The sequence below is a fragment of the Pipra filicauda genome, unplaced genomic scaffold, assembly GCF_003945595.2.
Source record: "Pipra filicauda isolate LSUMZ 115617 unplaced genomic scaffold, ASM394559v2 scaffold287_size946512_pilon, whole genome shotgun sequence".
Taxonomy (NCBI): Eukaryota; Metazoa; Chordata; class Aves; order Passeriformes; family Pipridae; genus Pipra; species Pipra filicauda.
The window spans coordinates 806,097-821,304 of record NW_024104406.1 but is presented as its reverse complement, the minus strand read 5'-3'; the positions used below and the strand labels follow the sequence as shown (position 1 = coordinate 821,304).

General features: G+C 42.8%; 1 protein-coding gene across 1 annotated transcript in view; it reads left to right on the top strand.

Annotated features, from left to right (window-relative positions):
- The first annotated feature begins 35 nt into the window (after positions 1-35).
- HCN4 (hyperpolarization activated cyclic nucleotide gated potassium channel 4) overlaps positions 36-15,208 on the top strand; it is a 135,127-nt gene continuing 119,954 nt past the window's right edge. Inside the window, exons 1-2 of the mRNA XM_027723669.2 lie at positions 36-483; positions 6,805-6,896. Of these exons, the coding sequence (XP_027579470.2) occupies positions 154-483; positions 6,805-6,896 (422 nt within the window). The 5' untranslated portion in view covers positions 36-153. The remainder of the gene's footprint in view (positions 484-6,804; positions 6,897-15,208) is intronic.

Sequence of the window (15,208 nt, the reverse complement as noted above, 5' to 3'; positions counted from 1 at the left end):
CAATAGGAGGGAGGAGAGAGCGCGTGGCGGGAGTTGTTCGCCAATCAGCGCGAGGCGCGCTGGTGCTCGCGCCGCTTCTTCTGTGGCCGGTGGGGCGCGCGAGCGGTGGTGGGGTCGCTCCGCTCGCCTCAGCGGGGCTCCGCGCCAGCTGCTATGTTCCTGCTTTCCTTTTCTCCTTCCCCTCTCCTCCTCCGAGGGGAGCGCGGCTACAGCCTCCCCCTTCTCCCAACAGCCTGCGGCCGTGCCGATGTGGCGGGTCTGCCCGGCGGCGCCGAGGGGAGAGCGGAGCGCGAACCCCGCGGCGCGCGCGGCCGCCATTTTGTGGGGTGTGAGGGAGCGCGGTCCGGACTGCGCAGCGAGGAGGAGGAGGAGGTGAAGGTGAAGGTGAAGGTCTCGTGGGCTGTCAGTGCCCTCAGAGAAATGCCCGTGGAAGCCGGCCACGATGCTGTGTTTCTCATAATATCAGCACACATCCTTCCGCAGGTGAAACACGGCAGGTCCCTATAAAAACACTGTCCTACGTTCTCACTTGCCTTTCCATTTCTTGGTGTGCTGCTCGCTTCACAGAGTTACAACAGGGCTTTTGTGGTACCTGAAGTGGGGTCTCAAAAAAGCTCTTGTTAGTGTGTGCTGGATGTTTTTAAACCAGCGTGAGCCAACAGGTGGATTAATAAATCAAAATTGCGCTTTTCCCCCCATTTTGCTCCCTCTCTGCTATTAGTTTGCTCCTGCAATTATGGAATGCTATACTTTCCCTGGCTGAGGAGCAGTGGTGAAATGACTCATAATAAGACTGCACTTAGGTATTCCATTTATAGAACGTATCTTGGGCATTAACAATAATGTGCATGAGCTGGTCAAGGTCACCGAGGGGGCAGGGAGGAGCCAGGTGCCATTTGGGACTGACCTGAATGGGCTCCTGGATGCCCATCACCACCAGCCTCCCTTAAACCATGAGCATGCCTAAGGGTGACATCCCAGGAACTTTAATCCCAGTTCCCAGCATTGCCCACTGCCAGCAGCACGTAGCTGCCCAACGTGAAACTTGCCTAAATAATCATACTTCTTAAGTTAAGGACAGAAAAAATTTTATGCCAATTTTTTCTACTTTTTCTTATTTTTATCGTTTGCACTGATGATGCTGGCTTGGCTGATAGATAAGGTTAAAATAGAATGAGTAACTACTGTCCCTTCTAAAATAAAACCTTCAAGCACAAGGTTAATCTATTAAACTGTGAATTTTAATCTATTAGAAAATAGCAGATTGACATTTACGTCTTGTGGATGTTTTGTTTTTCGTCCAATGTCGCACCCCAGAGCCACTTTAACATCCAAGGAACATTCCAAAATAAACAATTTTACAGTGTTTCCAAAAGGGAGGTGTTTATCTAAACATTTTGCAGAGAGGGGAACACAGGCAGAAAGGCATTAAATGACTTGACAAGGTCATCCAGAGAAATCAGCAATGAAACAGGGGATAGATACAGCGTGGGCTTCCCAGCTGCCAGTTGCCTTGTCTAATCACTGCTTCCCCACAAGGATTTCTCAAATTGTGCTTGTCAAACATTCAGAATTTGCCTGCAGACTTGGGACTTTCTTGCAATCTACAGAAGAAGCTGAATATTATTGTCAGAGAAAGACAGTATGAGTACAAGTAGTGAATCTATTTTCCCTCTAGTTCAGCTGAAGTTCTGTGGGAAACAGTTTGTTTGCAGTGTCTGTTTTCCAAGAGTGATCTCTGGCAGATGTGCTAAAGGCTTCTGCAGGGGGAAAACAAAAGCTCAGTATTTCACCAAACCAAAATTTCAAAATGTGGGTCTGAAAGAGGCAGAAGGAAACCAAGTGCATCACATACTCCCATCTGCTCATGGGTTTTTGCTTGACTGGGGTCTATTCGCTTGCTTTTGCTTTTTGGATGTGAATGCCTTAGGGTTTTATATGTCTGTAAAGTAAAATGAGCACTGTGTTAAGGTGATACACAAGCTCTTGCTGATTCTGATTTCCTTGGGGAATTGCATGATTAGTTGTTGATTCAGACAGCAGAAATGCAGGACAATGGTTAAAATGTTTTGTTGGGATTTTTGGGTGGTTTTTTTTAAGGCTAGATAGGCTGCCAATTTTTTAAAATTACAGAATAAAATGTAGAAGAAAGAGACAGGTAAAAACTGTCAGGAGACTGAAAGGTTAAAATGTGTTTCATCAGAAATGAGAAGGCAAATCCCACATAGGTGCTGAGGGTTTATCATTGTGATGTACTTCAGGTTTGTACTTCACAGACTGCAGTGGTACAAGTTAATTTTCTCACTGCAGAAGTACCTGGTCGTGTCAATAAATTACAGAAACTCTGCCAGAAGTAGAGAGATCCATGCAGGAAGAGAGATCCATTCCTGCACCATATGGACTTGATAATGTGTTAATACTACTGTTAGACATTTAACAGTTGATTTTGGTACTGGACATTTTGCTGAGCTGTCTACATTATTGATTTTTAATAATAATGGAGGTAATAACAGCAACAATAAAGTCATGTCACCGTGACCGCCAAGTGTGAGTGTAGGTTTGCCACGAGTGCAGGGGATGGACTGCAGTAGCTCATACAAATTGGACAAATAGTGTATTAACAAAATCAAGGCTGCCAGGTGCATGAAATGGATAAAATAAGGAACAAAAGGTACATTTTAGAAATTCTGGAGGTTTTCCTGTGGTACTGACAATTTCCCATCTGCTTCTACCCAGCCGTGTTAAAAGGATGAATGGGATTACTCCAGAGACATAAAGGGCAGGCTAGTGAGAATGCTTTATTCAGAATACTTGATTTATTGCTTTGATTTCTGTAATAAATAGCGTTACCTTATTCCTTAGTTGCTTTGTTAGAAGTTGTGGTATTTCCTGAAGTTTATTCCATTAATTAATGTTTCCCGTAGTTGCACCTGCTTTCATCGGAATGTGATCTGCAGTCATCTCTCAGTTCTAATGAAACTGCAGCCTCAGGGATTATTGCCCAGCAGTTCTGTACCCCTCCCCAAAATACCCTCATCCAGTTCTGCCAACATGTGTCAGCATGGGGGAGGTGAATTTAGAGGTTTCTTACGCAGAACTTTAAAGCCAAGGACCATGTGTTGTTCTGGGCTCTGGTATGGTGGCCTCTGCTGTCCTGAGGAGCTTCATGTTTTAGGAGACCTCATTCCCCAGCTGTGTGAACTGCAATCAGTGAATTTTACTCAGCAGTTTTATCCTGTTTCATTTTTTCCTTGACAAAATCTACCCCCTTGCAATAAGCTTTACATTTTTAAATGAAAAACAGAAACTAAATCAGTGTGTTTCTGACTGAAGGTACTTCAGTATCATTGTAAAATAGGAGTGAAGTCTGATGACTTGTGTTTGGCACCAGAATCCCACAGAATCTGGGAATTATTTGGGTTGGAATGGATCTTAAAAACCATCCAATTCCACCCCCCTGCCATGGGCAGGGACACCTTCCCCTATCCCAGGTTGCTCCAAGCCCTGTCCAACCTGGCCTTGGACACTTCCCGGGATGGGGCAGCCACAGCTTCTCTGGGCAACCTGGGCCAGGGCCTCACCACCCTCACAGGGAAGAATTTCTTCCCAATATCCAATCTAACCCTGCTCTCTGGCACTTTAAAACCATTGTCCCTTGCCCTGTCACTGTCTGCCCATTCAAAAAGTCCCCATCCCTACTTTTCATAAGCTCCCTTAAGGTACTGGAAGGCCACAGTGAGATCTCCCTGAGCCTTCTCTTCTCCAGGTGAACACCCCCAGCTCTCCCAGCCTGTCTCCAGAGCAGAGGGGCTCCAGCCCTTGGAGCAGCTCCGTGGCCTCCTCTGGACTCACTCCAGCAGCTCCAATGTCTTTCCTGAGGCCCCCAGCTGTAATTTGCAGTTATACTTCACAGTCTCTCTCCTCACTGGCCGTGTCAAGATTAAGATTGGATTGAGAATCTGCCCTTGGAGCCCCACAAGAATTAAAGGGCCCTTCTGGCTCAGTATCTTCGATTATCCTTTTTTTCTCCAGAAGTTAATAAGTTTTAGTGTGTCTCCAGGAACGGATCCTGTTAGTTCCTCCAGGAACCAATCCTGTTAGTTCACATATTGTTCCTGTTTATCTAGTGGTGACATTCCTGACTTGTCAAGTGTCATATACCTGAATGACATCTTCACTGGATGATCTTTAAAGTCCCTTCCAACCCAAACCATCCTGTGATTCTGTGACCTTACTCCCTAAATTATATTATTTGTGAGGGTGCTTGAGCTTTACAGGGGAGCTGTGAAAGCTCATAAAGTAGAGTGTGTTATGTGTACACTTAGTTATGTGAGGAAAAAAGGAGCCACAAAGCAGAGTTGTCCACAGTCAGCAGGGACAGACCAAAGCCAGAGTGAAGCCCCCTGACTTCATGGTGTCATTGGCCTCACTGTGTGACTGGAGACTGCTCCATAAAGCCTCAGACTTTTTCTAGGGAAGGTCACATTTTTTCAAAGCAGAATTTATTTGCACTCCCTTTATTTCCTTTTAAGTTGTCTAACTTTAGCACTCACGGTACAGATGAAGGAGCTGCTGCCTCACAGATTTTTCCATTTACATAAAAAACCCACCCACAAACACCCTTCACTGTCAGTGCATCCATTTTGCTGAGTGCTCTTCATTTTCCATGACCTTGAAAACATAAGGGCGTTTATTAATTAATTCAAATTTCCAGCTGGGTGGAGGGGAGAATTGCAGATCAGAGATAAGCAATTTGTTGTGTGCCCCTTATTTGATGAGGATTGTAGAAGGAGAAATAGTCCAAGCCATTGCCAAGATTTCCTATACCAATCAGCTCTTGTTTTTCATTTAACCACTGGTTAAAGAGTGACCCTAGCAGTCACTGGACTTGGAGTAATTATTGTAAACTGAATTCCTGACAGTCTTGGATATTGACAGAAACTGGAATTATTTAAGTTTTTAACTCTTGCACCGATTAGCTCTGGATGTTTCCTAATGTAAATCTGTATATACTGCTATAAACACAGCAATAACAGGAATACTGACTGACAACTCATCAAAGTTTGTTTCTGCCCGAGTTTGTTTCTTTTGTAAAGAAAAATATAGATTTTTTTTTCCTTCAAGTTGCATTTAACTGATTTTAGCAGTTCTTGCAGTGAGCTTGTAGGAGGAAATACATCTTTGATTCTTTCTTTAAGCTTCAGTCCCAGAGCTGATGTCAGTGAGAGTTATGTGTGCATAGAGAGGAAGAAAATGCCTTGAACTTTTGTGCATTTTCAGAGAAGGATATTCCCTCCCCACCACCTCAATTCTGAATTCTCTTTCTAGTCTACTGGATTATCATGTGCTCAACCAAGGATTTTGTGGAGCAGGTGAATAGAGGGCTAAGTATGTCTAGCTAGTGTAATATATCTGTGCCTCTTTCTCTGTGCCTGAATAGAATAAAACAGAATATTACATTTCAGTTCCTGTTCCAAATATACAGCCATTTAAATCAGAGGGTAATCTTTCCTACTGTTAGTGACATGAGGTTTTGACGTGCACCCAAGCAGTTACTGTGCTTCCCAATAAAAAATACCTTGGCACGTGTGGCTGTCCCTCTGACACCCAGCCTGGAATCTGTGCCACACGAGAAGGAGCCTTTGGTCCCCTGAATCCCACACTCTTTAGGAAGCAAGCAGCAGAATGCTAATAAATTTAATTTACTTGCTTAATCTCCCCTGTGTTTTGTATTAATATGAATAGCATTACAGGAGCAGGGATGTGCTTATATAACAAAATGTTCTCCTTCAGCTTAAGGTTAATGTAGTTACTCGTATTTACCACATGTAAAATGGGGGGTCTTTAATCTCCTGCAGCAGGATACCAGTAACTTCTGTGGGAGTTATATTCTCTGCCAGGAGCCTCTGAGCCAGGGAATGGGCTACAGAATGGGAAACTATTACATGATTTGGGGAAACTATTTGTAGTTTCCCCAAATCATGTAATGTTAGATACTGGAGACGTTCCCACCTCACCAAAGATGACAGAATGTGTAGAAGAGGAATATTGATCCAAAGCATGCAGTGTTACACAAGGAATCCTTGTTTGCTCTGATAGCCTAAAACACAAACTGAAGACCTGCCTTTTCTCCATCACTCAAAGGCTTCTGCTTTGATATTGGATTGCATCTGTACTGTAATGTACACTGTTCTCTTCTTGCTAATGAAAATGAGTGAGATCCATCATCTTCCCTGTCAGCACTCTGGGTCAGGTTCCCTCCAGCCTGCACTGATGGAATCTCACTGGGGACAGAGCACTGCCCAGTCAGTGTTTGACTGACTCAAAGACATCTGACGTTCCACGAGATTATCTTTCCTCAGGCATGGGATATCTCCCTGTTCTGGAGTGTTATCTTCCTGTATATCATCAGAAATTAATCTGTGAAGTTGTGATAAGTGCAAACATCAACCTCTGATGATACAGGTGGCCAAACATAGTTTTCCTCCATCGTCCCTGATTTCACTGGGGACGTTTGCTAAATGGGCAAGCACGAGTGAGCTTTGGACATTTCTTCAGGATACAGTTTTATAATAACCCATTTTCATCTCTGAGCCTGTTTTAGTACCTCTTGGACATGAGCTGGTTTTTTCCCCATGTTTTTATAGAGCCAAGCATAGTATCACCATTTCATAAATATGGAATATCTTCTCTGTACTCCCAAGTTATTTTTTTTTGTTAATTTTAATACAGTAGGCAGCTGCTCAGTTCAGTCTAATTTATTTTCTGCATGAAAACTGAGATATCTATTGTCATTCTTTGCAGAACCTGTGCATCATTCTGATCATCCAGCAAGTTCACAGCACAACAGTTTTGCCAGCTTCAGCTGATTTCTTCTTGATCCTGTTTGACAGAAGGTAAGAGTGAGAACCTCACTCAGTCTTCTTTGCTATTGTTACACAAGACCTGAATAGACAGGGATGCAAATAAATACAATCTTAGTTGTTATTCTCAGCAAAATATCAAGGGTGATAGATGGAATGCCATTTGTGATGGAAGATATTTTGTTTTCCTATCTCAGGGTATTTGCTAATGTTTAACAACAGCCTGATGTCAGTGGGAAGCTCAGATGCCATTTGACATAAGCTCTCTCATTAATCAAGAAAAAATGTAATTTTTAAGAGACATTTCTGTTACCTGAACAGAAATGGGGCTTGGGGTCACAGTGGAAGGTTGGAGATCATTCTCAGGCTGCTTTTTCTCCTCACAGGCTGCAAAGCAATATTTTCAAACACAGCCCCTTTCCAAAAAGCATTTTCATGGCTCCACATTCATTATAAAGGTAGATGTAAAAATGTCTTAATTCCAGCAGTGCTAATGTCAAATAATTGTTTGTGTCTGTGCTTTAAGAGGCTGACAGAGAATATTTTAACTCAAGGGTAAAGGACTGGAAGGGAATGGTTTTATAGTTATTGTGCTAACATTTCCAGTGCCTCGGAGTACATTTTGTGTTCTGTGTAGTGTGACTGCGATTGAAAGCCACTGCTGCAGAGAATCTACAAGTCACCTGAACTTTCTACCATTAGGGCATTTCTTCCTCCCCAGAAAAACGATTTTGCAGTGATCTGCACATCCCCTTCCCCAGGGGCTTGTTCATGCTCCCTGTGTGGTCAGGCACTTCTTTTAGAAGGTGTCATACAGGCTACTGCAGTGAATTACCTTCAAACCAGAAAGAAGTTTGCTGGCCTGCTGCTGATGCTGGTGATAAACAGCTTTGCCTGTTTATCTGGGAAACTGCCTGCAAGTTGTTTTTAGGATTTGTGCTTCTGGCCATGGAAGTCCAGTGTGTCTCCAGGAGAGTTTAATGCCATGTGGAAGGTACTGAGCGAGATGACCGTGCCTTTATCGTGATGAGTGCTGTCTTTTTGTTGTAGAGGTCTCACTGGTGGAACAAAAGCCATTATACCACAGAGACTCAGGACTTTAGATAGTAACAGAAGCACTTTGAGAGTATCTGGCAGTTTTAAAGGTGTTATTGGACAGTGAACAGCAGAGAATACTTAACTTTGCTTTTCTGTGCAAGTGCAGACTCATATGCTTGTAAGTAAAGCAAAACACTCTTCATATTGAGAAGAAATGACTTTTTCTGGGCTTTTCATTTCCATTCAAAGCAGCAGAGGAAGGTGATGCAAGCTGTACCTGTTCTTCTCCAGCATGTGTCAGTTATGCAGGACTGTGGTTTCTTATGGTTTTAAAAAGCAAAGGATGCATTAATCTGAGAGTTTCTTGTAAAGCAAAGCAAAATACATTACTTCATATTTTAAAAGGTTTTATTATTTTTAAGAAAGATGTATAAAAATACCGAACACACACTTGACTGTGCAGAAGCACAAAATTCATCATCCGTGGGTCTCTTTGCCATAAGTTGTTGTTGTGGATGCCAAAAGTTTACATGGATCTGAAAAGTAATTAGTGAAAAAGAATCTGTGACGGGTCATGTGTAGAAATAATAACCCTTAGAACCAGAGAGCCCTTGAATTGTAGGTTGCTGGAAGCTTTGAGAGTTTAACAGGGAAGTGTTTTTATAGGGTTTTCCTGTTCTTATACTTTTCCCCAGAGATCCCCTCTTACTCTTCTCATGATTCCTTCCCTTGACAATAATCAACAGCTTTTCCACAGTGAAAGTAAGCACCTTCTTTCTTAGGTCAAAATCACATTTTTCTAGTTGCTTCTTTGAGTAATAAGAACCATATAGAACTATATGTTCTATTATCCATGTATAAGATGCAGGAAATCAAATCAGGCACAAAATCCAGGCACCATCTTTATAAATACTACAGTTTTGAAAAAAATGCTTTGTTATTCATCCTTTTCAAAGAGATGAATAAAATCCCTTTATTCATTCTTTTAAAATCTTCAGACAACTCAAACTAAAAGAAACTCTCAGCATATCATATACAGCAGCTGGGGAACTGTAATTTTGTGAATTTTGCACAGAGGCACACATATTATTCATTCCACCAGCGTGCATACCTTTATCCTCTGTCTCTTACCTGCTTTCATAATAAGCCTTCAAGAAGAGAGAACACATGTCCTGAAACAACTTCTGTCGGTTACTTAATTGCTAAGTGACCTTTTCTAGGTTTGCCAAATCACTTACACTCAAGCACCACTCATCAGTATTTAATATATACCATGAAGTGCCACTCAATTTTCAGATACTTAGTTCTGAACTTAGTTGATATTTCCATAAAGAAGGATTTCCCAATTATTCCCTGTTGTCAGAATGCAAGCAGACAAAACTGGGTAAATCCTCAGCTGCATGAAATATGTCGGGAGACAACCATTAAGAGTCACTCTGTCACACCCTTTAAACTCAGATTTTGGTCTTGCCTTAAAATGGTTGTAAATTCGTGAACGTAACCTTCAGAGTCCGAGGGTCAGAGACACTGCTTGGGGAAAAAGCATGCAACAGAAATTGTGAATTTTCTCCCATGAAAGCAACACATAAAACAATCCCTTCATGACACAATATCTTTGATCGGTTTTGAGAAGTTGTATCATATACTCATAAATATGTAGCTCAATAATATTTTCCCTGAAAAAAAACCCCAATGACAAATGGATAAGTGAGCTGTGCAATTGGTAATGCCTGAGCAGGATCACGTGTTTGCTTATTCCATGAGCACTGCAGGATATCTGTGCAGTTTGAAGTAGGAATGAGATGAAAAGACTCAGCCTTGCCAAAATTCCCATGGAATTGGCACCAGGAAGCAGCTGCCTTGCTCCACTGAGATTGTCTTGCATTTTATAGGCACCAATGGACAACTTTTAGCATCAGCATTAGTTCATGAGCCAGTTCCTGCCCTCTTTTGTTCTAGGATGACAGAAGCTTAGACACTCATAGTGTGTGCATAAATTTTCCAAACTCCAGTTTGTGAGTTTAAGAGCTAGGAATACAATTTAAAAAAAAAAATAAAAAAGTATCTGTTAATGGGAGTATCTGTTAATGATGTGACACTAAGAACTGAGGACCTCAGCATATATTACAGCTTTAAAATTCAATCTGGGTCGTGTACCAGAGGGATCATGATACTTAATATTATTGAAGTGTATGGATATATTATTGCAAGGGTGTAGAAGAACATTCAAGAAAGAAATGTCCAAAAAGGAGTTAAATAGATAGGAGACAAAATACTGCTCTGTCTAAGCACCTCAAAGTGCTCTCTGAAGTAGCGTGAAGATCCAGAAGACACTGGCAAGTCATTGCTGATTAAAGGGAACAAGTCAGGGAGTTCAGGTTCCAGCTGATGACTTTTCTTATATGAGAGTTTACAAATTCCATTACGCTCATGTTAACTTCAGAATTGTTCTTCCTAACTTTCTCCATTGAAGTGCATTGCTTGAAATTTGATAAAATAGAAAAAGTAATTATAAATTTGGCTCAGAGACAGACAGGAGCTATGTCTGGTTGGATCCGTGGCTGTTCAATATTCATTTTTCTTCTTCCTTTTGCACAGTGACAGGACACAATTTATTTTTACAATTGTATTGAGATATTTCGTGGATGCTATCAGATGAGCAATTTAGTTGGAATCTTCTTGCTGTACTGAGAAGCTGATGTTGGTCAGTGCTTTTATTCAAACAGCACAGAATTCAGAGTTCAAGGAAAAAGGAGGGAAAACAGCAAACTTCATGTGGGGGACATTGCTTAGTGTACAACTGCACACCTGTGCACTGCACTGAGGAACAGGATACAGGTTCTTGAGGATTAAGGACTCTGTTGGGAACATGCAGCCTCACTTGAAGATGATACTGAAGTTTTTGAATAACGTCCTGAGTCTAGGGAAGCCCTGGCTGATGACCTACAGAGGAGGATAGATGGAGCTGTCAGGCATTGCTGTGGCCAGTGAAAAGTTCCTACAGGGTTTCATGAGAGTGGCAGGTCCTGGGGTTGAAGAAGAAAGGCCTGAGTCTAACAGGAAATTCAAGGGAAAAACTGCAGTGTCTCAAAGTCACTTTGAATTAGGTTTGGATAGGAATGATTCTTCCTGCTGGGTGATGGAGAAAGGTGGTGGAATCTTTCTTTCTCCATGTTGTGAAGAGTATCTAGGGGTGTGTATGATGTCTTTGCTATTGACACGCTTACCTGGCACGCTTTAAAAGGAAACAGATGGTGGAGAACATCACAGGCCTCACAGCAGTGAACTGATGGGCAGGTACAGGTCAGGGGGAGCAACATACCCCTCTCTCAAGTACACAAATACTGAAGCCCCCCAGAGGTTGCTGGAGGAGGTGTGAGAAGTGAGAAGGGCTTCAGTGTTTGCTGGCAGCCAGTCCCCTAAGGCACAGTGCGGTACTTGCTGAGTCCTTCCCTTGTCTCAGCCCAGCTCTGACTCCTGGTGTAACATAATGGGGTATTTTTACTCTCCAGGCGTAGTCTGATAAGGCTCACTTGTTCTACCATGTATGGCAAATGGATCCGTCTGCTGAGCCACCTGGAAGGCCTCTATTTTTAGGCTCTTTCCTCGGAGCAGTTGTAATTTGAATTGACATATTGTTAGCCAAATGCATGGCACACCAGGCAGGAATATGTCTGGAGCCACGCAAGCCGCTGATTGTGAGCAATGCTGGGAACAGGGGCCTCAGTGAGAGCCAATTTGCTTTTTCCAAGTGGGAAAACAAGCACAGAAGTTTAACTAGCCCAAGACTGGCTTTCAGCAGCCAGAGCTGAGCAGTCCTAACAAGTTGCTCATTCAAAGAGAGCAAAAGGATGAAGAGCACGTTTGGTCTGTGTGGGCAGAGTTCAGCCTGAAGCACACTGGTTAGAGAGGTGCCTGAAGCCTGAGCTGTACCCAGCAGGGATGCAGATCTGACAAACATTTGACATTGTTATGTCTTTCTTGATTAAGACTTTTTTCTTCCCGTATGTTCACATTGTTCCTCACTACCCACGGTCATGAGAGCCCTGAGAGCTCACGCAGGCAGTCCTTTTTAGGGCCACTGCTTTGTCAAGGTACAGTCCCCTAATCTTTAGATGTTTCCATATTTTCTTCCTACATGTTTGACCTTGAATAGTGCTGTATTAAGTCACACTCTGTATTGTGCTGACAGATAAATCCTTATTTATCACTTTGCCAATCTTTGTTTCATTCACTCAAGGAATTGGCAAAGACTTTGCCTATCTGTGGATCCTCAGGAAGTTAATTTGAATTACTTTCTGTGTGTATTTCTCTGTGTGCAGGTGGACATTTCTGTTTGCTTTCTCATCAGTGTTAAATGCTGAATCTAGAGCACTTTGGTCCCTTTTTCCTGAATCAACTTTGACAACAACTCTACCACACAGATTTCCTTGGAAATCTGATTTCCTGTTTGTTCTTGTTGTGTTTTGAGAATAGGGCAGTCAAATTTCTGCCTCAAATTCTAGCTCTGCAAGAAGCCACGTGCTGAAGCTTTGCCAGACGGAAAACCTGTGCATTCCCAGGAAAGCAGTAACACCTACATTTGTTGGGCTTGTGCATCACTTGTACAAATGGATGCAGTTTAGGTGCTAGTTTTTATTAAATTGTGAACAAGGGAGCACTTTGATTCCACTCGGTCAATTTGCAACAGCCTTTCCTTGCTCTGAAATACTGTCAAAATCTCAGTAATCCATATCCTGCCTCTAAGAACATGCATTCATTGAGTTTAAAATGATTTCCACTTAGTTTTCTGTTTGGAAAACTGGCAGACCAGTGTATTATCCAACAATTGGAACTGACTGGAGGAGTTTTCTTCTGTAATATCTGTCTGCAGCAGGACCCAGGTAAGGGAGTCAATAGAATCCTGGTCTGTTTGGTCTCTTTTTGTGGAACTACTGTGCCTGCTCCAGGTGTGCAGTGGTATCTAGAAAATAAGTAGCATGAGGCACTTCTTTTCTGCTGAAGTACAGAACTGTTTGTGTGACGTGGGGGGAAATTGCAGGGTAATAATTTCTCTGGCATTATTGATAGGAGTGCAAAAGAGAAGATGATAAAATCTGCCTGTTGGTATTGGTTGCTGGGCAGAGCAGAGGGGAGTCTTTGCCTAGATTAAAGCTGCTTTCTAAGTAATCTGAAACTATTTTATTAGATCTCTGTTAATTAGAGAGGAAGCCAGCTCTAGATGCTTATTGTGATCATAGGAAAATCAGGAATTTCTACCAGCTATCTTTTGCTTCATTCCATCTAGTATGTCTGCTTCCAGATAAAATAACAAATGGTTCCAGTCAATCAGAGGCTGCTCCTATACCTCAACTCACCAAGCACTGTAGCTGTTGGAAATCCAGGGTAATTGTGGGACACACTTTGACCCTACTTGTCAAAACAATCAGTAACTCAGGGAGAGGATTTCTACCACGGCTGCAGCATATTCCTGTGGGATATGGAAACTTCTCCTCTGTGTAATGGAGGACGTGATTAATTCTGACTGTGTTGACACAAGGAGGTTATTGAATAAGATTTCCTTGTGAGTGGGCAAATCCATTCCCAGAAAAAAAACCATTACAGAGATGTCAAACACACTCCCATTGTATTCTGAAAACCCACTCCAAGGTTGCATAAAACCAGCTCAGGGTGTGCACAATTAAAAGGTACAGAAAAGCATGTGCAAACTTGTGCATTTTATAGGAAAAACAATATGGACAAGAGTCATTTTATTGAAGAAATATATTAGGTCTGCAGGCTCCCCATGTCTCCTCAGTCTCTGTCTCAGTGTTCTCAATGACAATCATCCATTAGTCTCTCAAACTGGGGGATTTTGGCTCATGCTCCCAGGTGTCCAGAGGCTGGTTCCCACTCAAGGCAGTATATAATCACATCCCACATTTTAAGCAGCTCTGGCTCAGTTCAGCCTTGTCCAGACACAACCTGAGTAGGATGTGGAATGAGGTCAGTCCCTAAGGGAAGACGTGGTGGCAGCAGTTCAGGCTGAGCGGGGCGGCCATCAGGGGAGGTGACCAGGCACAGAGGTGTCCTCCTCTGTGCTCACAGCCTCTGCTCCTGCAGGACACAGCTTCAGTTAGTGACCTGGGACACTGGCAGAGCCTTTCCTGGCAGGAAGGGCAGCATTCATTTCCCCCCAGTTTAAATTTTGCACGTCAGATGGTCACATCCAGGCCGGTCTCTACATGGCTCACTGGGGAGGAGCCCGGGCTGTGCAGCCCTTTGCAGACACACACACATTTACAGCGAGGAGCTGGGCCTCCGTTGATGTGGAGAGAGATGAGTAAATGACTTAGATCTACACTGCAGACATCCTGCTTTGGTCAGACAAATCACACATGCATTCATCACTATTATCCTCTAGAAAAAACCAAGGACCTTGGCAAATCTGATCTCTTTTTGCCTCAAAGGGAAGGTGCACATCATCTTGACATGTGACACCAAATTGTGCATGTGTAGGTGGGTACAGCTGACCTGCACATACTTTTCCCCCTACTGAGAGGATGTAAGAACAAGTGACAGATATTACTCACGGTGCTCTAAGATCTGTTGGAAGGTATTTTGGTGTGAGGTAACGGATGTAGCATAGATATGTAGCATTCCATTGAATTCCCTAAGATTTGAGTGTTCTCCTCTGACTAAGGGAAGCTCCCCTAGACAGCAGTCACCTTACTGTTGCTGCATTAAGCTCTCTGATGGCAGTGGAAAGACTTGCAGCTATTAAAAGTCACAGAGGTAACTGTTACCTCGCTGTAAAGTTCTAAAATGCCCCTTTAGCAACTGTTGGAAAGCTCTGCCCATGACTCAAAAAGGCTCCTCTTTTCATGCCTGTTTCTGTCAGGGACATTGTGGTGGACTTGGGGAAGGTATGGATAGCTGAGAATGCCATGCGATGATGTTCTGGTGCCACAAGAGAACAAGAGACATCAGCACAAATTATTTCAGCAGGATTGTGTGACTGCAGGGGCCCTCTTTGCTGGCTGCTTATGTAGATTCCCTTGGAATCTCCATATCATTCCCTTGGAAACTGCATATCATGGTCCTAGTACAAAAGGGTGCTTGATAGAGTACAAAGTCTCAAGTGAGGAAAAAAATGGATTATTTCTGCCATCTCATGCATATATTGAACACTTTCTAACTAGAATATAAAGAGGACTCTGTGAACAATTGAGATTTTGTACATTTTCTCTCCATAACATGTTTCAGGTAAATGGTAAGTTTGGGAATTTATTGATCAACTCCCTGAGTCCCTGCCACAGCTTTTTAGG